Source organism: Puntigrus tetrazona, chromosome 9 (genome assembly GCF_018831695.1).
Source record: "Puntigrus tetrazona isolate hp1 chromosome 9, ASM1883169v1, whole genome shotgun sequence".
Classification (NCBI taxonomy): Eukaryota; Metazoa; Chordata; class Actinopteri; order Cypriniformes; family Cyprinidae; genus Puntigrus; species Puntigrus tetrazona.
The window spans coordinates 7,328,667-7,356,032 of record NC_056707.1 but is presented as its reverse complement, the minus strand read 5'-3'; the positions used below and the strand labels follow the sequence as shown (position 1 = coordinate 7,356,032).

General features: G+C 39.7%; 3 protein-coding genes across 6 annotated transcripts; all 3 read left to right on the top strand.

Moving 5' to 3' along the window:
• Nucleotides 1-6,616: 6,616 nt before the first annotated feature.
• Nucleotides 6,617-8,923, top strand: LOC122352131 (tubulin alpha-1D chain-like). Of its 2 annotated transcripts, none has more exons than XM_043249676.1 (4): nucleotides 6,617-6,754; nucleotides 6,940-7,162; nucleotides 7,249-7,397; nucleotides 7,501-8,923. In XM_043249676.1, exons 1-4 carry the CDS (start codon nucleotides 6,632-6,634, stop codon nucleotides 8,473-8,475), a joined length of 1,470 nt encoding a protein of 489 aa, XP_043105611.1. In that variant the 5' UTR covers nucleotides 6,617-6,631; the 3' UTR covers nucleotides 8,476-8,923. The 2 variants fall into 2 exon arrangements, with proteins under 2 accessions (XP_043105611.1, XP_043105609.1); XM_043249674.1 differs by having other exon boundaries at nucleotides 6,711-6,841.
• Nucleotides 8,924-9,746: 823 nt separating this feature from the next.
• On the top strand, nucleotides 9,747-12,926 carry tuba8l3 (tubulin, alpha 8 like 3). Its single transcript, XM_043248156.1, has 4 exons — nucleotides 9,747-9,875; nucleotides 11,134-11,356; nucleotides 11,595-11,743; nucleotides 11,842-12,926. The coding sequence occupies exons 1-4, from the start codon at nucleotides 9,873-9,875 to the stop codon at nucleotides 12,817-12,819; spliced, it is 1,353 nt and encodes a 450-aa protein (XP_043104091.1). The 5' UTR covers nucleotides 9,747-9,872; the 3' UTR covers nucleotides 12,820-12,926.
• Nucleotides 12,927-19,646: 6,720 nt separating this feature from the next.
• dnajb2 (DnaJ heat shock protein family (Hsp40) member B2) lies at nucleotides 19,647-26,951 on the top strand. Of its 3 annotated transcripts, XM_043248159.1 has the most exons (11): nucleotides 19,650-19,938; nucleotides 20,468-20,560; nucleotides 21,248-21,357; nucleotides 21,443-21,496; nucleotides 21,578-21,694; nucleotides 22,304-22,396; nucleotides 22,583-22,700; nucleotides 22,954-23,024; nucleotides 23,866-24,126; nucleotides 26,233-26,298; nucleotides 26,572-26,951. In XM_043248159.1, exons 2-10 carry the CDS (start codon nucleotides 20,496-20,498, stop codon nucleotides 26,259-26,261), a joined length of 918 nt encoding a protein of 305 aa, XP_043104094.1. In that variant the 5' UTR covers nucleotides 19,650-19,938; nucleotides 20,468-20,495; the 3' UTR covers nucleotides 26,262-26,298; nucleotides 26,572-26,951. The 3 variants fall into 3 exon arrangements, with proteins under 3 accessions (XP_043104092.1, XP_043104094.1, XP_043104093.1); XM_043248158.1 differs by having other exon boundaries at nucleotides 26,233-26,951; XM_043248157.1 differs by lacking the exons at nucleotides 26,233-26,298; nucleotides 26,572-26,951 and having other exon boundaries at nucleotides 19,647-19,938; nucleotides 23,866-25,929.
• The last annotated feature ends 415 nt before the right edge of the window (nucleotides 26,952-27,366 follow it).

Sequence of the window (27,366 nt, the reverse complement as noted above, 5' to 3'; positions counted from 1 at the left end):
GTATGAGGACTTAAAGGCTACCAGCACGGCCAGCGTTTAGAATATATAATCTGTCTTTTATTATATAAAGTGTCAGTAATAGAGACCAGGGGATTAAGTTCGGAATTGAGCTAAAATGCACTTTGATTCAGGATTCAAGTGGTTTGCAGGTGTTTTTCTCCGTATCTGGAAATGTTTATTTCTGTTCCTCTGACTAGAATTGATCGTGAAAAACCTTTGAAATGGGCAAATCGGAGTTATCTTGAACTCCCAATGAGTCCAGCTGGGCTAAACTCAACAGGGAGCATTTTTACTTATGACCTTGAACGTGAGAACGATCTGTAGATTAAGTGCAGGAACATTTCCAATGCATTTGGCTTACTTAAAACCCCCCACGTTGTTACATAATATTACTAATTTTATGCTAAAATAAGCAACAGTAGCAAAGTCCTGGTGTTCCAATGCCGCCTGTCCATTTAATCAACATAAGGGCTTGTCTGTGTCACTGTTTCAGGAAAATGAATAAGGTTTACGGTAAAAGGGTGTGTGTGTGTGTGTGTGTGTGTGTGTGTGTGTGTGTGTGTGTGTCAGCGGGTGAGAGAGAGAGAGAGAGAGAGAGAGAACGTTGGCCAGGGAAAGAATCCCATATCAGACTGAAATATTTCAAAAACTCACACAGATGGAGGGAGCAGAAGCGTGTGTGAGTGCATTTGCGTTTATGCCCAACCCCTCTTAGTCTATTGACATGATAATGGGTACAAATTGATGAAGACTTTTCACTCTCGCTCTGACAACAGTGTGGAGGAATACACAAATGTTCCACCACCCACTAACAGGAATAAATCACAACCCTACGCCTCCTCCTGGGCTGCTTTAATCAACTAATTCCCCCTGCCACTGACACCCCTAACTCGTGCTGTGTCTCCAGTTTTGTCTCATCTCTCTCACAGCCACATAATCCCATCAGCCTTAATCTGTTTTAACAAGGCCTTAATCCACCAATTAGACCCTATCAAACCTCGCGTTAAGACATGGCCGATAAATAACCAGCGTGCTTTAACTGTCACAGGATTAAACCATGCTACAAATTCTGCAAATCCATTCCTAATACGCCTTGATCTGAACTTTAAGAGAAACGGTCAAAACCATAACTCTTAACACACACACACACACACACACACACACACACAAACTCACGTCTTGAGTCTACCAACACAGATTGAGATTGCAGCCAAAAATTAAATATTTTTAAATCTTAAAAATGTCATTATCCTATCGATTCTCTACTTGGAATTATGCTGAGTGAGCTACAGTGCCTACAAAAAAAAATGTTTAGTGAATATGATTAAAAGTGCAACAAGTTTAAATATACGTTTAACAACAATAAAATAGAAAGTGAAAATAAGAGGCCAATAAAGCACCCTTGAACTAATGAAACATTACAGATTACAATAAATAAAACAGTTAATTCATTAAAACGTAGAAGCCTCCACAGAAAAAACACACAAAAAGTAATGTGCAAATTTTTATACCACAATTAGACAACAGTGTTCTTTTTATATAAACACAAAAAATTGTGAGATAAACAATATAAAAAATAAATATTGAAGTTTTACAATTCCCCTTTTTCTTTGAACTTCAGAAAAAAATTAAGATTTCTTCAATTCAAATAGTTAATGTTTTAATTTATTGTCAAAATTAACTAAAATTACTGTAAGAATATTTGTTTATTTTTACAGAAATTTAAGAGAATATTAGTCCCGGGAGGGTTCCCTGTTTAACAATAGTAACAGTAATGATTAATAGATTCAGGAGAGCATCAACCACAGATTTTGCTCGATCCAAATACACTAAACAGAAAGCAACAATATGACTGGGGTGTTCAAGATTCATGAGATCCATAACCTGTATGAATTTCTTGCTAAGTGTCTATTTAGGCTGCTAAAGAGGTCTTAGCTCAAGATCACGGTGATTACATTTTTATAAAAATGTCTTAATTCCAACCCTCAGATAGATTATATGTATATTTTCATAAATATGCTATGTCGGCATTTCATATTCTAATTGCGTAAGTGAATGATGGGAAAGTGGAGTGTGTTAATGAATTAAATCAATAATTATTTGCATTGATCCATGTCACAGTATTGATTATCCCAAAACGCTTTGCGTTTTCCAATCTGCATTCTCACTGAGACTCAATGCTCACAGAAGGGCTCCGAGTCCAATGTGTTTATGTGGAGATGAAATACTCACCTTCAGGAGTGAAGTGACTGGAAAACGGTCACAAATAAATGGAATCAATGTAATCAGCTAACAGCTGAATGCCATTGCCAGTTTCACACCATTTGTGTTTTAGTTGCTCCCAAGGGCTCCATCTAAATCCAGCAAAGGAAATATTCTTAATTAGATTACATAAGAAATATCATTTCACGATCACGCAGCGTGCTTCGGTGTATTGTAAATAAATGACTTTTTTTTCCTAAATTTCCCATTATTTATGACTGTTTTTACTTCTGTTACTCTGCTAATATATATCACCTGAGTGCAAACCATTTCTGCAAAAGACATAAAATACAATATATGGAGAGTTAATGCTCATAGGTGTGCGGAATATTTATTGCATATTTTGAAAAATAACTGAAAGCCTTTCATATTTCCTTTTGGACAAGTAAAGGCTTCAAAAAACTAAACACGAAAGACAATTGAATACAGTGCAAGCATGAGACCCAGGGTCGTTGGTGAGGACGTAACTGTGGCAAACCTTAATCAAAGTGTAATTCATTCCTCTGTGTGTGTATGAGCTACAGGGTTAAGGTCACTCGAGTGATTAATTAGGACATGGAAAGAGGTACGACGTCACTTTGAGCTTGCTGACCTTGACGGTTGTAAATCTGTTGCCCAACATATTTCTTTGTGATGGTCCGAGACCTGTTGGCCACTGCTTAGTGAATTCTTTGCCTAATTTCATCAGCTGCATATAAATATTTTATACATATATTATATCAGAACATGTGCCTGGAAATAAGATTTTTATGTGTTTGGATATACTATACGCATACTGTATACTGTAAGAAGCATGGATTTGTAAATGTGAGAGAAATATTCACTATTTTTGAAAGGATAATAAGGATAATTTTAAAAAAGCTTTGAACTGACACACCTGGCGACCGTGTTCGAGTCCTGGTTAGTCCCCCTCTGTCTTCTTGTTCATTCTATATTGTAATATACAAACTTTTTCCCTCAAAAAAAAGGTCATTTTACATTTTTCAATGACTAATTCTTAACATTTTCCAATTTTTAGTTCTGGTTTTGCTTTGTCCAGCTAGCAATTTGTGCTTGAATTGTTTTGCCAATGCCAGTGGGGTAATCAAAATAATCATGTTTTCTGTTTAAAACAAGACTTTTAAAAAGGTATTGCAGCTTTTAACAGTAATTTTTGGTCTGCATGCAGTCACTCGTTTTACTTTCAACTTTTTTTTTTCAAAAATGTTATTATTTCATATGAATAAGTTGACTTACAAAGTACATATATAACATTTATAATATGAAAATTCTCCAAATCTAAACAGCATGACTATACCGTCCCCTAGTGGTGTTTGTGCCACATTGCACAAAGGATCAGTTGCTACAGTATGTTAACATTAATTGGACCAATTCAATTTCATTAAAAATCTTTTTAATTGTATTATGATTTTTTTGTCACTCTATGTCTATTATCAATAACAGTCTTCAAGATCAACAAATGTGGCTTAATAAACGCGTTTGCCAGCACTGTTCTCACTGAAGGTGGTAAAAAGGACATCATGTTCATCATTTCTGTTTGAAATCTTGCCAGAAAGAAAGAAAAAATAAAGCAAGATTAATGGCTTTGTTCCTTTTGGCCTGTCAGTAAACAATGCAGTTGTGTCTTTTGGGCTTATAATACCAAGATGGCTGATTTAAACATTTAAATGAACTTTGCCAACATGGAAGAAAATAATTAAATACCCATTGAAAATATCACCATGTGGTAAGCCTTAACATTTAGTCATTGTGCAGACGATTATCAAGCGATTTACATTTGGGGAATATATAAAGCGATTAATCTTAAGGTGATCAGATAGAGAAAGTGCTAGTAATACTAAGGCTTCTGGAGGGGATATAGATTAGTAATATTGAGTGGAAGTAGACGGGTGCCGAGCCTGTGGCTGTTCTATATGCAAGCATCAATGTCTTGAATTTGATGCGAGGTGCAACCGGAAGCAAGTGCAAAGAGATAAAGAGAGGTGTAAAACGGGCTCTTTTGGACTGACTGAAGACCAGACGTGCTGCTGCGTTCTGAACCATTATTAGAGGTTTGACTGTGCTTGCAGGAAGTCCAGCTAGAAGAGCATTGCAGTAGTCCAGTCTAGAAATTTCACAGGCCTGGACAAGAACTTGGGCAGCATGCTGTGTTAGGAAGGGCCTTATCTTGCTGATGTTGTGTAATACAAAACTGCAAGATATTTGCAAGAAAAAGTATTTGCAATATGGTCTTTGAAGATCAGCTGGTCTTGAAAGATTACGCCAAGATTTTCTTTACACCAAGTTGATTGTAGACAAACCTAGCTTGATGGTGAAGTTGTGCTGTAGAGCTGGAGCGGCCGGAAAAGACAAGTAGCTCAGTCTTGGCCTGGTTGAGCTGATGATCTTCCATCCATGTCGAGATGCAGCTACCGTTCAATATCTGGTTGAAAAGAGGCCCAGGCCACACTGAAAGACCTACCAGTACGATTTAAACCAGCAAAGTGGAGAACCTGTGATGCCCAGAGGTTAGAGGGTGGACAGGAAGATCTGATGACTGACAGTGTCAAAGGCAGCAGAAAGATCCAGCAGAATGAGAACAGATGGTTTGGAATCAGCTTTTGCAGTCCACAAGGCTTCAGTGACTGAGAATAGAGCGGTCTCTTTAGAGTGGCCACTCCTGAAATCTGACTGGTTAGTGTCCAGTTTGTTGTTCTGTGTAAGACACAATGATAGCTGGTTAAAAACAACTCACAGAAGAGAAGAAGAGAGATGGGTCTGTGGTTATCTAGAAGAGAAGTGTTTAATGTAGATTTTTGAGCAGTGGAGTTACCTAAGCCTGCTTGAATGGAGATGGGGAAAGTGCCTGTGAGACGTGTTGATGATGTGTGTAAGCGCTTTTAAGAGTGTGGGAGAGATTTCTTGGAGAAGGTGTGATGGGATTGGGTCCAGAGGGCATGTTGTAGGATGGCCGGAGAGGAGAAATTTGGATGCCTCACTCCATGAGGGGACAGAAGGAGAAGAGGGGAGTGTCAGCAGTGGATGTGGTTGGTTGGAGGTCCTGTTTGTGTGGAGCTGAGAATTAACTGCTGATTGTTCTGGGTTTATCAGTAAAAAAAATGTAGCAAAATCATCAGCTGTTATAAAAGTGGTGGGATGCGGTGGAGGAGGACAGAGCAGAAAAGCACTGTAAGCAGTCAGACAATACTATCAAAAAGACATTTGATGTTCTGTCTGTAAAGAAATGACCAAACTCAGTCAAACAGATGGAGAAACAGGTTATTCCAGTCACAGTTACTGTAGCACCACAAATCAAACACCAGATATTTCAATAGTGCAAAAGATGTATTGCATTTGCATATTCTATGACAGATTGAAAAATCATCCTGAAACAAAATTGAGAAAAATCTACAACCTTTTAAAAGCACTTTTTTTCGGATTACGTCATGTTTGTCGTTTACCTTTTACAACCACTAGAGGCCGGTATAAAAACTTATCCGAGTTCACGTAAAGTTAACATTAAAGTTGGATGAGGTTTGAAAGTGACAGTAGACATATGGAGTCGGTATTTATCTGTAGGAAGAAGAAATAACTTGCCAAACAATATATAAACAAACAGTATACAAATGTAAAAAACACTATATTCTGAAATCTAAACCAGTCCAAAAACCAATGACATCTTTTTTTTGAAGGTTTAGTTGTAATAACAATACATGCTAGAGGAAGGCTGGAAGCAGAGCATGAAGCAGTGAAATCCAATCTTCTACACACATTAAGAGAAAAAGTCTTACTTCTGAAGTAAAGTGATCCCTGTACAGTCATGTTCAACAATATATTGCTCTAAAGGCTCTTATGTAAACCGATACATGTAGTCAGAGACATAAAATTGATAAATTAATAACTATAAAATCCTCTTAATTCTGTTCACATCCAAACAGCCTTTGCTTAAGCAGAAGATACTCAGGCTAAGGTTACAAGAAAAAGGATGTGATGCAATTTTCAGGAAGCTACTTGAAAGAAAGATTTAAGGTACATAGTTCTCAGTATCTATACAAGTCAATCTGAGCAACTATTATATTACTATTTTCACCCTCTTGCAACAAACCTCATTCAGAGCACACAGAGCATATCACATTACTCTCTGTAATAAGAGAAGCCATTATTAATTCATGAAAGTGGTTCCTCTGCATGAGTAACCTACAAATTATTTCTTAGATATATGCTTCTTTGTGTTGAGAATACATCAACCAAGATTTTGCACATGTAAAGACATACAGTTTGCTCAGCTGTGCTTTTGTCGAAATGCTCCCTAGAGGATCAAAGGAGCTTTTGTCATATTGTTCACCAGTCTATTCAAATTCATAACTTGCACTAACAATAAACTATTCCTATGAGTGTAGGAGGTGCTAACCTCATTTTTCTTTTTGTCTTCCTCCTTTTTCAGCCTGAAGATAGTATCGACATCAGCGGCTTCTCCGATTACAAAGAACACTGTTACCGCATGATGCTCCAGGTATAAATATGTTCTGTGTCAGATTTTGACACATTTAGAGCTTCATTCCGAACCCTGAGCATCGGCTGGAAGACAAAATCCAATATGGTAACTTTTAATCTTTTACACAATATTTCAATATTGCTATATTTAGTCTTTATGATTAAATGAATTAATATAAACATAAAAAAATTCTCAATCTGCAGCGTGAGTGCATTTCCGTTCATGTTGGCCAAGCTGGAGCACAGATTGGTAATGCATGCTGGGAGCTTTACTGTCTGGAGCACGGTATTCAGCCGGATGGACAGATGCCCAGTGATAAGACAATAGGAGGAGGAGATGATTCCTTCAACACCTTCTTCAGCGAGACGGCTTCAGGAAAACATGTTCCACGTGCCATCTTTGTTGATCTGGAACCCACTGTGATTGGTATGTGGTTTAAAAATGGTTTAAAATGACATGATTATGAGCATACCAAATTATATGCTGATTGAAATTGCCTCCTTTGAATATAGATGAAGTACGCACGGGCACCTACCGCCAACTCTTTCACCCAGAACAACTCATCACTGGAAAAGAGGACGCTGCCAATAACTATGCCAGGGGACACTACACCATTGGCAAGGAGATCATTGATTCAGTCCTGGATCGTATCCGCAAACTGGTAATACTTTTTGCTCTTATAGAGCAACTAAGCTGTAAAAATGGCCTGAAATTGGTGTATGGGATTCTTTTTGGTGAGCTCTCTTTCCGCTCTTTTCCAACAGGCTGATCAGTGCACTGGCCTCCAGGGTTTCCTGGTGTTCCACAGCTTTGGTGGAGGTACTGGCTCTGGCTTCACCTCCCTGCTGATGGAGCGTCTCTCCGTCGACTATGGCAAGAAGTCCAAACTGGAGTTTGCCATCTATCCTGCTCCTCAAGTGTCCACGGCGGTGGTGGAGCCCTACAACTCCATCCTGACCACCCACACCACCCTGGAGCACTCTGACTGTGCCTTCATGGTGGACAACGAAGCCATCTACGACATCTGCCGAAAAAACCTGGACATCGAGCGTCCCACTTACACCAATCTCAACAGGCTCATTGGGCAGATCGTGTCTTCCATCACGGCCTCGCTGAGATTCGACGGAGCTCTGAATGTGGATCTCACAGAGTTCCAGACCAACTTGGTGCCCTACCCACGTATTCATTTCCCTCTGGCTACATACGCTCCTGTGATCTCTTCTGAAAAGGCATATCACGAGCAGCTCTCTGTGGCTGACATTACCAACGCCTGCTTTGAGCCGGCTAATCAGATGGTGAAGTGTGATCCTCGCCATGGTAAATACATGGCCTGCTGTCTGCTGTATCGTGGAGATGTGGTGCCCAAAGACGTCAACTCCGCCATCGCTGCCATTAAAACCAAACGCACCATCCAGTTTGTAGAGTGGTGCCCGACTGGATTCAAAGTAGGTATCAACTATCAGCCACCAACTGTGGTTCCTGGTGGAGATCTGGCCAAAGTTCAGAGAGCCGTGTGCATGCTGAGCAACACTACAGCCATTGCTGAGGCCTGGGCTCGTCTAGACCACAAGTTTGACCTGATGTACGCCAAGAGAGCCTTTGTGCACTGGTATGTGGGTGAAGGAATGGAGGAGGGAGAGTTCTCAGAGGCCAGAGAAGACATGGCAGCTCTGGAGAAGGATTATGAAGAAGTCGGCACTGACAGCATCGGAGATGATGAGGACGGAGTGGAATTTTAAATGCAGTTTGTTTGTAATCTCAGGGTAATCTGATATTAATTTCATCTTCTAAAATGCAGCATTTTAGTGTTTTGGGGGGCTATACATTCTATAGTATCACTTCATAAAGAGTACAAGTTACCACAATAGCTAACGCAAAATATTAACAGAGAATACTTTTACAGCATGTATTAATCTTTGGTCATTTTATATATTTAAAAATGTTAACACGAATTGAATTGTTAACACGTATATGATCAATAATAACAATACTTTAATTCACCAAGATTAATAAATGATGTAAAAAATTGCATTGCTAGTTCATATTACTTAATGTTAATGCATTACCGAAATGTACCTAATTCTTTTTCTGCTTTATGTCCTATGCAAAAGTTCTATCTATTAAAAAAGTAAATGTAGAACAAAAAGTGAAACAATTAAATGTCTGGTGACAAGCTCTTTCTAAAAATGTGTTGTTATTTGCATTCCTTTTGTGATATACAGTTGAACATATTTGTTTAATGTCTGTATATATATATGGACATGCAAACGTGATAAAGGCCTACATGCAAAACAGACATTTTCCATCACGACACCCTTCCCCCCAACGGTATCTGTGCTGCGGCACAAAAATGACCACCTGCTATAGCTGTTATTCATGATTCAGCTGTTTGTACATGTCAATGGGCATCACTATGAGAGGCTGGATAATGTCTGTGCTTTCATTATCACTGTAGCACAGAAATTAAAGTCTAATGACAACTGGGACAGTGTTTCTCTTTCTCCATAGCAAAAACCACGTCCATAGAAAATCTTAGTCAATACTACTATTTATGCTTAGTAAACAAAAAGCATATAAAGACATATCTGTTTTCAAATATAGGGCTACATTTACAGTACTCACACAAAAGCTGTCTTTTACACACAAAAGACTTACGAAGTAATTACTCATATGAAATGACACTTTCACCCTGAAGTCTTTAAACATGCTTCTCTTCATGTAAGATTCACAAAGAATACAGAATCCTTCTGTAGGCATTATATTACGAGTACTCAAGATATCAATTTTCCTGCAGTTGTAACGCAACTTTAACGCATGACCATGGAGAACTTTTGACATATAGCCTGTAAAATTCCTTCCTGGCTTTTAGCATTATCGAATGGCCAAAAAGCTAGTAAAGGGGCCAGATGGTTTTCACAGTCCCAAAAGTCCCAAGAGGGAGCTATACTCTGCTTGTGTAGGAAGGACGGCCCTTCTGAATGACTATCCTCACTGCAACAGGCGATCCCACTTCCTGCTAACCCCCTCTCTTCCTCCTCCCTCTTCCCTCTCTATAAAAACCCCACCTCTCCTTTCTTCTCCACATCTGCCTTCTCTTTCCGAACCCTCAAGTCGGCCTGAAGGGAAATCTGACAAGATGGTAAGTTCATAGGGCTTGATCGATTCTTAATTTGAATCTTTTTATACATCACTCCACTAAAATGTACATTATTTCACATTTTTTGTGCATGTTACAGAGATTTCAGTATACTCTATAACAGTTAATACATTATTTTACAAGAATGTATTATTTTTGTGTGAAAGACGAGGTTAGCGGTACTGTAATTAAACTATTGAAACCATTTTATTCATATATAAAAAAATCTGAAGTAAAGCATTGAGCCATGCTGCGTTTCAGGCACAAAGCTGGCCTTTCATTATACAGAGGATGTGGCTACGGCCTTCAAAGCCTGATCCCAGACTGTGACACACATGGCAGCAGGAAACTCCTGTACTTTGCCTTTTCTGAATATAACATTTATCTATGTTTGGTGTGTCTGCAGAGCCAAAATAGCTCACTGAACCTCTTTCAACTAAAAGAGGAGAAAAATAGGAACTACAGCATGAGACATGCAGTTGTTACTCAGAGAATGAATACATTCATGTCTTTATGGCATAAAGCGAGGCATTGGTAGTAGATGAGATCATGAGTGACAAAATCTGCAGCATAGCAGCATAATAGATATAACTGTTCTAGCGACAAGCCTCGAGTGAGATATCTCTGTGTTACACAAAGAAGAGTGTACAGCTGGGACAGGGAGGGGGTGGACTGAGGCCTCAAAGGAACGCACTTAGTCTCTTCTTCTGTACTCTCGAGATCCTGTGACCCAATCTAGAGCAGAGGGTAGACATGCATGTATATGTAATAGAAAAGAAATAAAGTCCTCCATTCAACGATAGGTCCAAAAGCTTAGTAAACTGCATAGTGTTGAGCTTTGGGTGAGCAGGGCGGTGACTAATGTAACAGACCCTATTGTAACTAGGCAATATTTACATTCGTTATAAAAATGTACTTTTTTAAAGATTTTATTCATTTAAATAATTTTTCCAAACGTTCAAAATAAATAAATAAATAAATAAATAAATAAATAAATATATATATATATATATATATATATATATATATATATATATATATATATATATATATATATATTTATTTATTTATTTATTTATTTATTTTTTTAGGCTGTCTTATTCAAGTTTTCCAAGATTTTAGTAAAACGCTCCTCCTGTTTAAAAATTAAATATTTAAATAAAAGTTCAATAATAGGATCTAACATGTCTTATTAGCTAAAATATGTACAGCTGATACTTATTTTTATATATTTTATTTTTATTTTACTTTCTCCCCTTAGCGTGAGTGTATCTCTATGCATGTTGGCCAAGCTGGGGCCCAAATGGGAAATGCATGCTGGGAGCTTTACTGTCTGGAGCACGGTATTCAGCCGGATGGACAGATGCCCAGTGATAAGACAATAGGAGGAGGAGATGATTCCTTCAATACCTTCTTCAGCGAGACTGGAGCAGGAAAACATGTTCCACGTGCCATCTTTGTTGATCTGGAACCCACTGTGATTGGTAAACTGAACCTAAGAAACAGAATATAATCTATTTAGATGATTGTGAAAACCATTTTACTGAATATTGGAAAAGCAAGTTTTATAAAATATATTTCCAGATAAGAAGTAATAATTTTTATACTACCTTGGATTTATTGGACGATAAGCATTTCTCCTTTTTCTTCCTATTTACTACTGTGAATAAAAAAGAGCAGGAACTTAAATAATTTGGCTTTTCTGTTTTTTTTCCTCTTCAGACGAGGTGCGTACAGGCACATATCGCCAACTGTTCCATCCTGAGCAACTAATTACTGGTAAAGAAGATGCTGCCAATAACTATGCCCGTGGTCATTACACCATTGGTAAAGAGATCATTGACCTAGTGCTGGACAGGACCCGCAAACTGGTGAGGTTTATGAAAATTCCTCTTTTAAGTGCAAAACGAATTTAACTTTGACATTAATAATTACAAGTTATTTCTAACATGCTGATCTACTCTAACAGGCTGATCAGTGCACTGGCCTTCAAGGATTTCTCATCTTCCACAGCTTTGGTGGAGGTACTGGCTCTGGCTTCACCTCCCTGCTGATGGAGCGTCTCTCCGTCGACTATGGCAAGAAGTCCAAGCTGGAGTTTGCCATCTATCCTGCTCCTCAAGTGTCCACGGCAGTGGTGGAGCCCTACAACTCCATCCTGACCACCCACACCACCCTGGAGCACTCTGACTGTGCCTTCATGGTGGACAACGAAGCCATCTACGACATCTGCCGAAAAAACCTGGACATCGAGCGTCCCACTTACACCAATCTCAACAGGCTCATTGGGCAGATCGTGTCTTCCATCACGGCCTCGCTGAGATTCGACGGAGCTCTGAATGTGGATCTCACAGAGTTCCAGACCAACTTGGTGCCCTACCCACGTATTCATTTCCCTCTGGCTACATACGCTCCTGTGATCTCTGCTGAAAAGGCATATCACGAGCAGCTCTCTGTGGCTGACATTACCAACGCCTGCTTTGAGCCGGCTAATCAGATGGTGAAGTGTGATCCTCGCCATGGTAAATACATGGCCTGCTGTCTGCTGTATCGTGGAGATGTGGTGCCCAAAGACGTCAACTCCGCCATCGCTGCCATTAAAACCAAACGTACCATCCAGTTTGTTGACTGGTGCCCGACTGGATTCAAAGTAGGTATCAACTATCAGCCACCAACTGTGGTTCCTGGTGGAGATCTGGCCAAAGTTCAGAGAGCCGTGTGCATGCTGAGCAACACTACAGCCATTGCTGAGGCCTGGGCTCGTCTAGACCACAAGTTTGACCTGATGTACGCCAAGAGAGCCTTTGTGCACTGGTATGTGGGTGAAGGAATGGAGGAGGGAGAGTTCTCAGAGGCCAGAGAAGACATGGCAGCTCTGGAGAAGGATTATGAAGAAGTCGGCACTGACAGCATGGGAGAGGAGGATGAAGAGGGAGAAGAATATTAAAGAAGCAGAATTACGGCTTGGAAAAATTAAATCAATTTAATTTTGCATTTGCAATTCAATTTGCATTTGAATTGGTTTTATAGTAATAAAATCTGAATACGAAAGAATTAGTTTTTTGTGTGATTTTCTCTCTGGTCTCAGTTAATTAAGCAAGTGTATGTCATTTTTAGCACATTTTGTTGAACTACTTATTATGCCTTCTCTTTTCAGTTTATATTAAAAAATATTTTTTGTATGTTATGGATTATTCTATTCTACTGTGTAAATGAAAAAACAAACAAACAAACAAAAAAACATTCATTAGCCAAAAAGTATTTTTCTCTGTTGTCAGCCAAAGTAGTTACAAAATGGTGATTATCTTAAAAAAAGAAAGGAAGAAGTAAATCTTCCACTGACACCTAGTGACATAAAAAAAAAAAGCTTGCTACACTTTAACACTGCCATTCTGGAAATGTGCTTTTTGCAATTAGCCAGATTGAATGAAGTACACAAATAAAATACCTCAGTTAAAATATGTAGATTCTAAAAAAAAGTCCTTATTAAAAGTACAAAATGTGTAATTTACAAAAGTATTCAAAGCAAAAGAACAAATCTATGGATCACTGTATTATTTTTTTCCTAAATTTTAAATGCTAAAAGTAATGGTAACAGAGAAGCATAGATTCAATTAAGCATAGAGCTCTTCCTGATGATGTCAAGAGTTGTTTAGATTTAAATGAGTTTCAACATTCCACCTCAGCAACAGATTTAGTTGATTTTTAAAAACATCAACAAACATTTGCTGAAGCCTTGAAGCTGATCACTTGTGCTACAAGCTCTTCAACTCCACAATTTGGTGAGTTTCATCAATTTGTCAAAGCTGTAAAGTGTTTCTCAGGCGTCCTCATGAAGCAGCGGCGCTCCAGAAGAAGAAGGGCTCTTCCCAAACACCTGAACATTTATCTGAACAAAATAGTCATTTGACAATAATGTTATCTGTGACCTGAAAGTGATTAATAATCACTTTGTAACAAGATGAGAAGGAGAACACACAGAACTTGGACAAATCTAATTTAAGGTCTGCCTTTAAGGTCAGTCAAAAAAAACTGATACACAGAAAAGAAGAACAATGGCCTTGTTTTTCTTTCTTTCTAAAGGATGTCAATGGAAGAGAGGTTTCAGACCCTGAATAAAATGTGGAAGAACAGCCTCATTTAATGATTCAACAGCATGGCTCACCTTCAATGTGTTTAAAAGTAGACTAATCCAAATCTACTGTTTATAGGTAGAGTTCACACAAAAAGCTTCACAGCACATTTATTTCAGTGCAGCACAGCTGCATGTATTTTTAATTACTGCAAACTTATTCAAACATTTATTCCCATTCAAAGAAATAACAGCAGCTTGAACCGCTCTCACCTTTCCAGGTAACAGGGCATATGTTGAAAGCTGCTGTCCTCTACTGGTCACGTGCGGCAATGCATATCCTTTGACTTAGTTTTTTAATACATTTTTATTAAGGGGACAGATTTTAACCTTTCTAAGTACTTTTAGGGGTATTTTCTTTTACCTTTAAGCAGACCTTTTTACCCTCTGAACCACATAATTAAACAGTATTTAATTTCCTCTATGTTAAATAATTGAACCAATAAACAATAACAAGGGTTTTTTTTTTAATCAGAAACAATTTTCTAGCTTTTTACAGTAATTGGCTGGACTCTTTATTTGATAATTCACAAAATCTATATATATATATATATATATATATATATATATATATATATATATATCATTCTGATATACACTATCATTCAAAAGTTTTCAGATTTGTTTGTAAAGATATTAATACTTTTATTCTGCAGATTACACATTAAACTGATCTGTACAGAAAAGTAAAAATGAAAGCAAAATAATAATTAATTAATAATTCTAAATACATTTCCTTTTCACATAAATGCTGTTCCTTTCTATCCAGAAAAAAATCAATAGGTACTTTAAAGTCAAGAGGTGACTTCTCATGAAAAACACTGTATAAACTACACAGTAATAAAATTCAGCTCTTAGACAGTGAATAGAAAACAGCTGCTATACTGCATGAATAAGTGATAAAATATATAATACTTATAGAGACGTAGAACCAAGCATTATGAAACATGTGTCAGTCGTTTTAGTGTGGGACATCTAGTCTCTGCCGTTGAATTAATCTGCTAGAGCCGTGTGTGTGAGATGGATACAGACTTTGAAAGCATCCTAAGTGCACGGATGGGTCTGGTCTCACCTATATTCCTGCTGTAAATGGGTACAAACACATTGATGAGCCGCTCGAGTCCCAGCAGCCCGACACACAGGATGACCAGAGCCTGCAGCCCCACACTTCCCCTGGGCCACATGTAGGGCACCAGCAGACACACTTTCCTCCTGAAGCCCTGCCATGCTGAGCCAGAGACCAGCTCCACTTGACCTCGCTTCTGATGAACAGAGAGAACAGAGAAAAGAGGCCTAGGTGTAACAGACCCTTTCAATAAACTTTCTGAGACTCTGATGATAACTACAGTGTTTTCTTTCTTACCTCTACAGTCAGTGCAAGTGATGCTCGCTCGGTTTCATTTGCCAGTGCCTTTGGTTGTTTCGAGTGTCTTTTAGAGTACTTCTGTGCCATTGTACAATCTAAATACACTCTGAACGCTTTTCTCCATTGAAGTGTATTGCAGTCCATCAATTAGCAAGGGTTTTTTTTATAAAAGCGCATATTAGCGCGGGCACGGATTTCTAACGATTATACCGACCGTATCGAGCTGAACGGGAAACGCTGTCTGCGTGTCTTATGGGCAGGATTCACATGACTGATAGACTTGTGGTCATGTGGCTCGGATGTTAAATGAAAAAGCTGACGCTTTTAAACACCGAAAAGCCAGTTTTTCTCTGTTAGGGGAAAGAAGATTTCGTGCAGCAAATGTCGCTCGCTAGTAGTTTTTTAAAACAATCTTCCTCTAGGGGGCGCTTGGCGGCTCAGAAAAGCAGATTCCCCACGGATATAGTCAAAACAAACACGTTTTGTTTTACTAAAACCATGTACTCTTAGAAAATATATTTTAAATCAATTCCAGTTGTCAGAAAATGTTACTGAACACAAACTAAGCTCTTTCTAAAATTACATTTATGAAAATGTATAACGATGTAATTAAAAAGCCTGCGATTGGTCCAATCTAACAGCGATGAGAAAAGTAACACGTAACACATGACAACGTACATCCAATCAATTTATTTTTATTTTTTTCCAATTGGAATCAAACCAGAAAAGTACTTCGTGAATACAGACATTAAATTTGTCCATGATAAAAGCGTCTGCAAAATGACTAAATGTAAATGTAAATGTCTTCATTTACAAATAAGACGTTATTTTGTCTCGACTCTAAAATAATGTTTGGAAAAAAAGTGAATAAAAATGTGTGCTTCTGTTTTCACACAAGACCGTCTATTTGTCAGATTCAAAACACATGCTGTGTGCTTCTCCAAAGGCGGCTGCCAAATCTTAAAATTGTGCTACAGTCAAAAACATGCAAACCATTTGATTCAGTGAAAGAATCAATAAAAGATTTGTTCCTCAAACACATTCATTCATGAACAAACAACACAGAGAAGCTCCTAACAGTGATGTCGACCATAAAACAGACACTACATGCCCATAAGAAAACAGAAAACATACATAATTGTAAATGAAAAACTGTAAATGAAGATGATAACGGTAACAGAGAAGTATTACATGTTACATAGAGCTCAAGCTGCTCTAATTGACTTCCTGATGATGTCAAGAGTTGTTTAGATTTAAATGAGTTTCAACATTCCACCTCAGCAACAGATTTAGTTGATTTTTAAAAACATCAACAAACATTTGCTGAAGCCTTGAAGCTGATCACTTGTGCTACAAGCTCTTCAACTCCACAATTTGGTGAGTTTCATCAATTTGTCAAAGCTGTAAAGTGTTTCTCAGGCGTCCTCATGAAGCAGCGGCGCTCCAGAAGAAGAAGGGCTCTTCCCAAACACCTGAAGGGATTCTTGGTGGAGACTTCTCTTCAAGAGGCCTGTGAGCTTTCACAGCTGGCTGCTGTAATCAGGTCAGATCACACCTACAGCAGCACCTCTGTCGAAGCTCAGACACCTGACGGACTGGAAGAGCGCTACCTGAAGAATGCCGCTGTCCTTCCTGACATCTGTCCTGCACAGTCGGCCTCTTCAGTGGACAAGTGTCTGGAGTCTCTGTGTCAGCAGGAAGAGGCCGTCTCCATCCACAGCCGCTGTGTGCAGGACTACCAGGACATCTACGGCTGTGTGGAGCCCATGATGAAGTCACGGCACGGTCGACAGCGTCCCTACAGCCTCAAGCTGGGGCTGAAGATCAAGCAGCGCCTGTGGGAGACGCTCCACTGCCCTTCACTGCTGGAGACAGAGTGGCCAGACGGACGCGTCCTGGTCACCGAGAGCTTCACAAACAGCAGAAGCGTCGCTCCACGAATCCATGTGGACGTCAGTGGAGAGCCTTGGCCTGAGCAACACTGAGTCCTCATTGATGTCACACGGAGCATCACCTGTGTATGTAAATATTGTATATACTGTACAAAGTTATAGGGTAAGCTTGTAGTTTTAGAGCAAGTTTTATTCTGTAATCCTATAGTTTTCATCACATTGCTGTGTGCTTGCTAGGATTTCGGGTGACTGTCAATGCAGTGGTTTGTGGTCCTCAGTTGCTCTCGGTAGGTTTTAGTGCTTTGCTACACGGTCGTCGGGATGTTCTCGGTCGTCTCCTTTGCGCTTGTTGAGGTTTTCTGTGCGGTTATTAGTGTGTTTCCTGCTGCTGGAGTCCTCCGCTTGGTTTCTCGTGCTTCTCTGCGTGGTTGATAGGACATCTTGAAGTGGCTGGCTGACATGAGGTTGTTTCAAACAGTCAGGTTAGGGTAGGTTAGGGTCCCTCACACGGTTTGCAGCTTGACGTGCTGTGAGGGCTTGTGTGCGTCAGTGATGCTGAGAGCTACGCCACTGGTACTTCACAACTACCAGAGGGTCACCCATAGTGGACAGGTCTCAGCTGAGATGCCAGACCAAGACAAACCACCTGATCCTGGAGAGCAGAAGATCACTGTCTTCATTTTAAGTAAGTAGGTCAGGTAAGTTGGATAGACATACATATAACAGACATCATATTAAGTTATTAATTCATTTAGGTGTGAAATTGAAGATTATAAAATGTGTAAAGTATTGGTTTCAATTTATAACCAGTCAATTAAAAATGCATTAATGTTAAGTAATAAGAATGATGATATCTGATACATTTGCTTCTTTTCCTGTCAAAATGCATTTAGCTCCTCTTCGAGGAAAGAAAACTACAACAGTGGAAAAAAACAATGATCGAGTATGGAGAGTCATGCTTTCAGGAAAAAATGGTTGTGAATATGGCCTTCAATATGGAATACGTGTATTCATTGTCTTTTCATATGTAAGGAATATCACTCACAGTATGCTGTCTCAGTGTGAATATATTCATTTGTAAAGTAAAACATATCACTTGATGCACCCTAATCGCTCATGTGGTATTAATGTGCAGCGCATAAAGGCTTGGCACATTCATATCTTCACTACATTTGTATTAAATTATAGAAAACAAAATTGTCCTGCCACATGCCAAGGCGATTCCATGGTATGCAGCGACCCCTTGTGGATGCATTAATTAATGCAGCTAGATCTAGTTTCTGATTGATCATCTTTTTTAATTGGTGAATTTATTTAGTTGTTTAATAGTTTATTTATCGCGCTAATAACAATATATGTGACCTGAAAGTGAATAGTCCAATTATAAACAGCTGAAGCAGTGCACAGGATTCTGACGTCGGTGCTAATGCGAGGAATCAGCTAAAATTAGTGCGCAGCCAGCATGTAAGAACATGTATAGTTCATAATGTCCTGTGACTTTCCCCAGGCCTGCTGTTCGTTTCATGAGACCAGAGGCTTTGTGGGCCCACATCATGACCTTAGGACAGGTAGTTTAGCTAAAGTGAACCAGCAGGCAAGGGAAATACAAAGTGTTTACTCCTTTTTGATAAAATAAATGTTACTTGAGCAAGAACAACACGGGGTCAAAATGGGCTGTCGGTCAGTAACCCATAAGGCTGCTCAAGCACATCCATTCTGGACAATTCTAGCAAACCAACATTTAGTTTTATTGCAAAAAAAAAATTGGCAACACTAGGCCTATTAAAAGATTAAACTGAAATATGCTATACTAATACATGCATATATATTTTCAAACATACAATATTCATTTGCTGTACAACATAAAAAACGCCACGTGGGGGAAGTCTTAATATTTTAAGAATTGTATCAGTCAGATGATGTCTCGAAAAAACAATAATAAGTAAAACAATGAACACTACTAAAAGCTAGTAAAAGCTAGTAAAAGCTTGAAATGGTCTAAAAAGGAAACGTGGGAAGTAATGTAAATGTATTATCATGTTTGTAATGTGTTTTATCATGTTAATAATCACTAAATATTGCTGCCTTGCTGCCAGAACCCCTTTAAGTGAATAGCATGCGTTATCTTGCATATTTAAAAGAGGCTTTATTCATTCAATTTCCTACATTTAAAAGCAAAGGTCCGTATTTTAGTGCGGTCTAGTTTTTGTAAAACTAGCAGCACGATCCGTTAGCATTCTGAGTGTGTCAGGACGGGCTCTAATCAGTTAAAGCACACCTGCACTGATAGACGGTCCCTACACCGAGCGCGCCCGTGTCCGGTGTCCCGGAGATGTAGGTGGGCGGGGCTCGTGACGTGGACAAACACCGGCGTGCTCCAGACGGCGCGCCGTTTTTAGGAGCGCGGCTCAGCTGACCGTGACGCACCGCTTTCGGCAGAGGGCGAGGGACGCGCGCGCGCACAGAAGTCGGGTGTCGGTTTCGCGCGAAAGTAATGACGCCCCGCGCGCCATCGGTAAACGGGCGACTCTGACGGAATTCCGTGCTCGCCGAGAGAGCGTCAGTTCCTGTGATCCGCGTCTCGGGAGTCGGGACCGAGCAGCGCTCCGCCGAGACACCCCAGACCCCGTTTAACAGAAGCGCGGCTCCTCCCGGCCGGACACACTTCTAAAAAAGGTAAAAGTTGTTATAATAGGGCGGCCGCGGGGACCCTAAAGCGCTGTATTACCGGAGCCGTGTGTGTGTGTGTGTGTGTGTGTGTGTGTGACGATCTCGCGTGTTTCTGTAGCGCCAGCTGTCAGTGGACATATGGCCCACACAAATCGCTTTTCAACTTTGGGCTTGAAATAACATCACATTGTGTCCGGTTTCCAGAGGGCTCCAGACACGGGCAGGCCAGGCTCCAGGGGAATGCCGGTCTATATTCAGTCAATTAATCCAAGTCCAGCACTTTGTGATAAAACTGTCACAACAAGCGACAGCGCACCGAGCTGCTGTACAGCACCGCGCTCGAGCGTGGACAGAAACCCAGCGGAAAACCTCGCGCGATTACTGCCTTTAAAGAGCCCGGGAGATCGCCGCGGTAAAATAAACCCTTAACGATCGACTTGATGGAACACGGAGGGATTCGTCGTGCTTGATGTCGCACGCGCCTGACGGGAATGTGACGACGCTTCTTGACGTTTATGTTTTCTCGCACATGTAGCAACAGGTGGAGTGAGCCGAAGGCCACGATGGTGGACTACTATGATGTTCTGGGAGTGTCACGACATGCATCTCCGGATGACATCAAGAAAGCGTGAGTTACAACTGCCTGCACTTATCAGGGGGGGTGGCCTGTGGCGCTGTCACTGAATGCAAGCACATTTGTTCCTGAGTAATTTAACTCCAAGCCAAGTGCTTTGACACTTACTTTTTAGCTTTATAAAGTATTCACCAACAGCGAAATGCACCACCTTTCAGAAGCCGTTGACCAGCAGGTTTGATGAAAAATAAAGGGGAGACAGTAGTAATGTAAATGTTATTACACAAGCGGACTTTTTTTTTAATTCTTGAAATTCTGACTTTATATTTTAAAACGGGTTTTTGAACTTTTAATGCATTCCTGTCATTGCTCCGGTCTTTAGTGTGGCATTAGCCTTCAGAAATCATTCTAATATTGTAATGTGGAGCCAAAGACACATTTGTTACTAAAACGGTTGCGCACTAATGGATTTTATCATTTTGCCACCGGTTGTTATCGTGAAATAGAAGTGAAGCGGCAAAAAAGTGTAAAAAAAAAAAAAGTGACCGTTTGCACGTTTTAACTTTATTTGTGCTCTAAAATGTGGAATTAATAGTGCAAATATGAACCACGACAGTCAGACTAACGTACAGAAGAAGTGTCGTATGCGAATGACCCCCTGGTCCTATATATCACTTCATCGCAATCTTGAGATGCCAGTCAAGCTAAGTTTACTTATGTTTATTTATGTTGCGTATACAGTTACAGGAAACTGGCTCTGCGGTGGCACCCTGACAAAAACCCAGACAACAAGGAAGAGGCGGAGAAAAAATTTAAGGAGATCGCAGAGGCCTATGAAGTCCTTTCAGACAGTAGGACACTGGAATTTTTCATCTCTACCGCAGTTCTATTAATGGCGATGGTTTGGAAAGCCTGTTGTTTTCTCTCGTTTTCAAGAAAGCAAGCGCGACGCTTACGACAGATACGGTAGAGCAGACACGCCGAGCTCAGGTGAGGAGAGCTTCCCTCTGCTCAGCACCGTCTTATAACATCCCGTGCTTACACGTATCCTATTCTGCGTCCGCTTTACAGGCTCCGCTGGTTCTTCGTTTCCTGAGGACTTCCCAGGATTCAGCTTCACATTCCGCAGCCCAGATGAGGTGTTTCGAGAGTTCTTCGGGGGGCAGGACCCGTTCGCAGACTTCTTTGGTGGGCGTTTGTCTATTGATTGGCAGATTTGAGGATGACTCCGGTGGTCCTTAAGGACAAGCCCGGGGCAGCGAGTTTCCACGAGGCCCCCGAAACACCGTGGAATTATTTAAACGTAGTTATATTAAGATGATTCGAAATCAAATGAAATCGGCCACAAACTGAAGTGTATTTTTGAGATGTACGTATCATTCTAGATCACTGGTCTCAAACTCAGTTCCTGGAGGGTCGCAATTTATCTCCAACCAGCTCCAAATCGCACCCGCTTGGAAGCGTCTAGTGATCCTGAAGACCCTGATTAGTTGAATCAGGTCGGAGCTGAACTGCGGAGCTGTGGCCCTCCAGGAATCGAGTCTGAGAGCAGCGCTTTAGATATTAAGGACCAGTTGAGAACCTCTGAATCACACATTTCCCCCGTACTTTAGTGGGTGCACACTTCACGGAGCTGTCAGACTGCTGTTCTTCTCGGGCTACATGGCTGTCCACAAACTTAGTTTTGCGACCAAACAACCGGAACCAGTAGAAATACAGAAACGGATGTTTTCAGTGTGTTTTCAGCATTGTGTTCTTGAACTCAGATTTTCTACACTCTCCACACTTTGCCACTAGATGATTTCCCATTTGGTGGAATGCACAGTGGGTTTCACAGCTCCTCCTCCAGGCTTGGGCCCAGTCGCTTCTTCTCTTTCCCATCAGCAAATGGTAGGTTTTTAAAAGGGTTTTGTGTACATAAAACTTTGCATATGTGTTCAGTCTCCTCTCAGAATAATACTAATGTGTATATATATATATATATCTTAATTTGGTGATAAACTCCAAAGCATGATGTTTATATGGAAAGAGTTGTATTTTTAATTTATTAAGAGCTTCATATTTTTTGATCAACAGCTGATTTCACCTCCTTCTCTTCCTCAATGGGTGGGATGGGCAGCATGGGAGGAGCAAACTTCAAGTCTGTTTCTACTTCCACCCGCATTGTCAATGGAAAACGTATTGCCACAAAAAAGTCAGTCCGTTTCTCAACACCTTTGTTCCATATGTTGAATGATGCCCATAAAATATATAACATTCGTGCAGAATCTAAAATATGCTAAATGTACGCATCCTGCACAGAAAGTTGTTTCTGCGGTTAAATGCAGTTGAAAAAAATAGTTTATCCCTTGCTAAAATGTGAAGGCCCGGCTTACAGAAAGTCAGAGGAATTCGAGTTTGTTTATGTATTTTCTATTTGTTGATAAACTTTTCATTTCTTTCCTCAGGGTCAGAGAAAATGGCCAGGAGCGAACAGAGGTTGAGGAGGATGGGGTTTTGAAAACTGTCCTCATCAATGGTAATTATTGTTTGCGATCATTTAATAACGATACGTCTATAGTTAATGCACACATTCTGGTGTGTAATAAAAATTCAGCTGATCAGCTCAGGATGAATCTCGCTGGGAATGTAGATGCCTTTAGAATGTTAACACACATAACCTGCCCCGCAGTCGTTTCGGGTCAGCAGGAGATTTTAAAAGGAATTTATATTTTTATTCAGAAAGAATGCATTAAATTATTGCATTAAATACAGTAAAATCTTTTGTTATAGTATAACATTATGTTTTTGTTTTGTTTTCTACATTAGCACGACTGAAGGGTAGGTGATGTGTGTTAGCATTCCAAATGCATCAGACAAATTTTTATTACACACCAGAATTAACTCTTTTTAAATGAAACTTTATTCTTTATCTTTGCTATTTGTCTAATGCATAACATACATCTTTTTTTTTTTTTTTTTTTATACTGTTTTTAAGAACTTTTTGTGTTTCTTACATCCAAAACAGAATTTTTTTTCCCTCTAATTCATCCATTAGTCACTGCATATTACAAGTTGAGCTATTTATGTTTAAACCTTTATTCCCTTTTTTTAGAGGTAAGAACTTCTCAAGCAACTTATTTATCCTCTCATGATTTGAGCCGCACTGCAGCCGTACCAGAACCGTTAATTAATTGAATAATAACACGTATTTCCCCGACTCTTTACTTTCCCCAATACTGGCTCAGAAACGCAGCTTAGGCTTGCAAGCAGATTACAGCCAACTCATTACATTTCTCGCTAGCTTCTTGATTAGCCGCATGCAGGTTGCTCGTTTCCTCTCGAAGCGATCTGACGCTGAGCTGTGTTTGTGCGTCCAGGTGTGGAGGATGAGATGGCCTTAGCTCTGGAACTGAGCCGTAGAGAGCAGTCCAGTCAGCCTCCCAGACGATCCCAGCATCCTCCGCTCCGCCCCTCCAGCAACAGCTCTCCGAACCCCGCTCTGCGCTCCTACAGCGCCGCCCCGTTCTACCACTGCCCCGATGCCACTGAAGACGAGGAGGACGAAGACCTGCAGATGGCGCTGGCCTACAGCTTGTCGGAGATGGAGGCCCAGCAGCGGGCAGAGGACGTGATCTCAGGTGCTGGGGGAGGGAGGGGGAAGCAGCCAGGTGGTGGGAAGGGTGCCGGTCAAAAAAACAAAGATCAGAAAGAAGTACTGGATAATTCAAAAGAAAGCAGCCCCTCGTCTCCAGAGGAGAGGCTGACAGAACAGGGTCGGGATAGAGGTTCAGGAAGTGTTGTTGTACAGGATAAAGAGAATGACAAAATGGCAGCCAATGGGACTAATGTGGTAAAAAAGAGGAGGAAGTGTCAGTGCGTGGTTTGTTAGTAAAAAATATGGAGAATTAAGATGCTTGTGTGCGCGTTATAACCTTATGCTTTCATCTTATGGTTTTCCTTCCTGAAGTGTTTTGACTTACAGCTCTGTCTCTCATGGCACTGCACAAATATAAATGTATTTTTTTGCAGTGAGGTTTGAGCAACAGCCTGATTGCCCAAATGCGTTTGAAGGATATTTTGAAGGAGCTGTTTGCAATATTTTACAACCCCGTGCACAAAATGTCCCGCTGCCTGACAGGTATAAGTGAAATGGGTGTCTTGGGATATCATTTGCAGGCATTTACTGTGTAAGCAGTGTCACTATTTTAGCCAGTCAGGAAAAAAAAAAAAAAGTGGCTTACCATCGCTGGCATCAGGTTGACTGACATCTCTTCACACGGGGAGATTTGGGGATTTTGGAGAACGGTTATATGGTTAGCAAAATGGTAATGGAATTTAATGTTCAGATCTAATATTCAAACAAAGATAAATGTAAATCGTTGCACTCCAAATCAGTCGATATATGAAGTTACCCTAATTTTAAAAGTGTGATTTCTATGCTTGGAAAAAAGTAAAGTTAAATCAAATAATTCCACGGAATTAAAAAATCGTTATCCAGTAAATGAAAAGCCACGAGACCTTGAATATTGTTGTGGACGAAGGGAGTCAGAAAGATTGAGAACCACTGCTCCAAACAGTTTTAATGGCTTTTCTAGCATTTAATGGATGTCTTACCGATTAGTTGACATCCCATTCCCAATGAACCTTCCATTTATTTTTCCAGCAGTAAAGTTTAGTTTGTTTTCACATTCGTTAGTATTGTATTAGAAGGTAAATATCAGTTTTGCGTCTGATTTTACGGTGCATTTGTCATTCCTTCAGAGGTACCTGTTGAACGTGAAAAGTTTTTTTTTTTGGGAGGGGAAATTTTGCACAAAAACCTAAAGATAATCTGCCTCTGAGGAATCATGTTGTGAACAGCAATGAATCAGTGACTCATGGCTAGTCACGAAGAGAATGTAGATATCCAGAATTATCTCAGTTAATGAGAATGTGCCAAACTTATCATTAGTTTTATATGTATCAGAATTATTCACTATTGATATTTCGTTTGTGCCTTTTTTGTTAGAATAGAAATGCTTGGCTATTGTTGCCAGTGCTATATCTCACCTGACTGTGTTTAAGTTAGCCAAAGAAACGCATTTTTTTTTTTTTTAATACTTGTTTGTGCATTTTGTTCCATAATAGCTTTGTGATATAAAATGAACAATCAGAACAGCAATGCATAAAACAAACTAAGCACAGAAAGTTTGATTGTGATGCTATGTGAAAATTAATAATAATAAAAAAAACTACAACAAATATGTAAACTTCATTCAGGAAACAAAGTAATTGATTTACACAAAACCGCTATTTATCAAAATGTTGTGTCCTAATTCACAAGGCATATTCAGTGCTCAGAAAGTGCTATTTAAATGACTAAATATGTTAATAAATGCTGTTTCGGTCATTGTTAACATGATGTTGTTGCTAATATGAGGAACAATAAACTGTACAATACATTCTGCCCATAAGAATTCATTTTCAATTAAGGATAATTATTTTTGATGGACTGCTAATTATCAATTTACTTTCCAGTTGACCTGATTAAAAACTATTACGCCTTTAAATCAAATTTGGAAAAAAACTGCTTTGCATTATTTAAATCCCTTTTCACGTACAATCCACTATTCACTATTCAGCGTGCAATTCTCAATTGTTGTCAATACCAGAACGTTCATATCAGCATTCCCACTCATGTGCATTAATTATGTTTACACTTTTTTTTTTTTTTTTTACCTGACTCGTTCTCCCTGCCGTTACAGAGTCCGACTTCCAGGCGTTCACAGGCTGACCTGTGGCTGTGACCCCCCTCTTACCCCTCCCCCGAGGTAAAACGTAGCGTAGAAGACTCTGCAGCTCTCCTCCCCGTTCATAGTTCATTAACGTGTGTGTGTGTGTGTGTGTGTACCTGTGAGTTGAGTTTGCTGCTCCTGCTGTAGAGCATGCAGTATTCCAGGAAATTAGTGAACTCTACATGATTCATCTGTGCAGAAAAATACTTAAGAGTCAAAATTACAAAGAGTTTTATCACTTGTGTAGCTTTATTTCACCAAACACAACAGGCGACGCTAATGCTGGATTCATCCGTCTGCTCTTAACAGGTGAAGCGTTCCCCCGGTGCTCTGCTTTCTCTTTCTGCTTCTGTCTCTCTGCCTGGCACACCTGCTGCTCAGACCCTTTTCAAAGTTTTATTTGGAAAAAAAAAAACCCAGGCAACACTACATAAAGGTCAAACATGTACGTGCTACGTATGTATGTGTTTTTGTTTGTGACTTGGAGAGTTGATACTGGATTGCTTTTTATATAGAAATTCAATTTGTGACCTGCACTGATCAAATGTACGAGCTAATAGAAAGTGTCTTAAAGGCAAAATATTAACATTTTAATAATGGATGATTCAAACCTGTGATGAATGTTGAATTGCACTTGATACGCAATATTTGAGAAGTTTAAGTTATGATAAAGGTTTATTATTTATTCAGAAGGGTTTCTTGTGTTTTAATCGGTTTTAAACCTCTGCATTTTCATCTCTCATTACTTTGTAGATTTTATTTAACACGCTACTGTCCAGACGTTTGGGTCGTGTGTTATTAAAATGATCTTATAATCTTATTCTCACCCCAAAAAAAAAAATCTCAGCGAAAGCCATAATACTGCGAAATATTATTGCATTTTAAAATAGGTGTTTTCTGTGTGAATATTTTTTCTTTTTTCTTCAGCGTCACACGACCTTCCAGAAATCATTGTTATAAACGATGAAAAGAGATATGCTGCTTAATGTTTTGTGGAAACCAAACATTTTTTTTATTATTCAAGATTTTAGAAAGAAAATTCCTTCGGAATATTTGGCGACATCATAAATGTTTACCGACACCAAACTTTTGAACGTTGCTGTA

Bases quoted from the DNA above. Each gene is read 5' to 3' on its own strand.
- LOC122352131 (XM_043249676.1), top strand. From the start codon at position 6,632: ATGAGTGTAGGAGGTGCTAACCTCATTTTTCTTTTTGTCTTCCTCCTT. The intron at 6,755-6,939 runs GTATAAATATGT...CTCAATCTGCAG, and splicing joins GTTACCGCATGATGCTCCAG to CGTGAGTGCATTTCCGTTCA. The intron at 7,163-7,248 runs GTATGTGGTTTA...CTTTGAATATAG, and splicing joins TCTGGAACCCACTGTGATTG to ATGAAGTACGCACGGGCACC.
- tuba8l3 (XM_043248156.1), top strand. The intron at 11,357-11,594 runs GTAAACTGAACC...TTTCCTCTTCAG, and splicing joins TCTGGAACCCACTGTGATTG to ACGAGGTGCGTACAGGCACA. The intron at 11,744-11,841 runs GTGAGGTTTATG...CTACTCTAACAG, and splicing joins TGGACAGGACCCGCAAACTG to GCTGATCAGTGCACTGGCCT.
- dnajb2 (XM_043248157.1), top strand. From the start codon at position 20,496: ATGGTGGACTACTATGATGTTCTGGGAGTGTCACGACATGCATCTCCG. The intron at 22,397-22,582 runs GTAGGTTTTTAA...TTTGATCAACAG, and splicing joins CTCTTTCCCATCAGCAAATG to CTGATTTCACCTCCTTCTCT. The intron at 23,025-23,865 runs GTAATTATTGTT...TTGTGCGTCCAG, and splicing joins GAAAACTGTCCTCATCAATG to GTGTGGAGGATGAGATGGCC.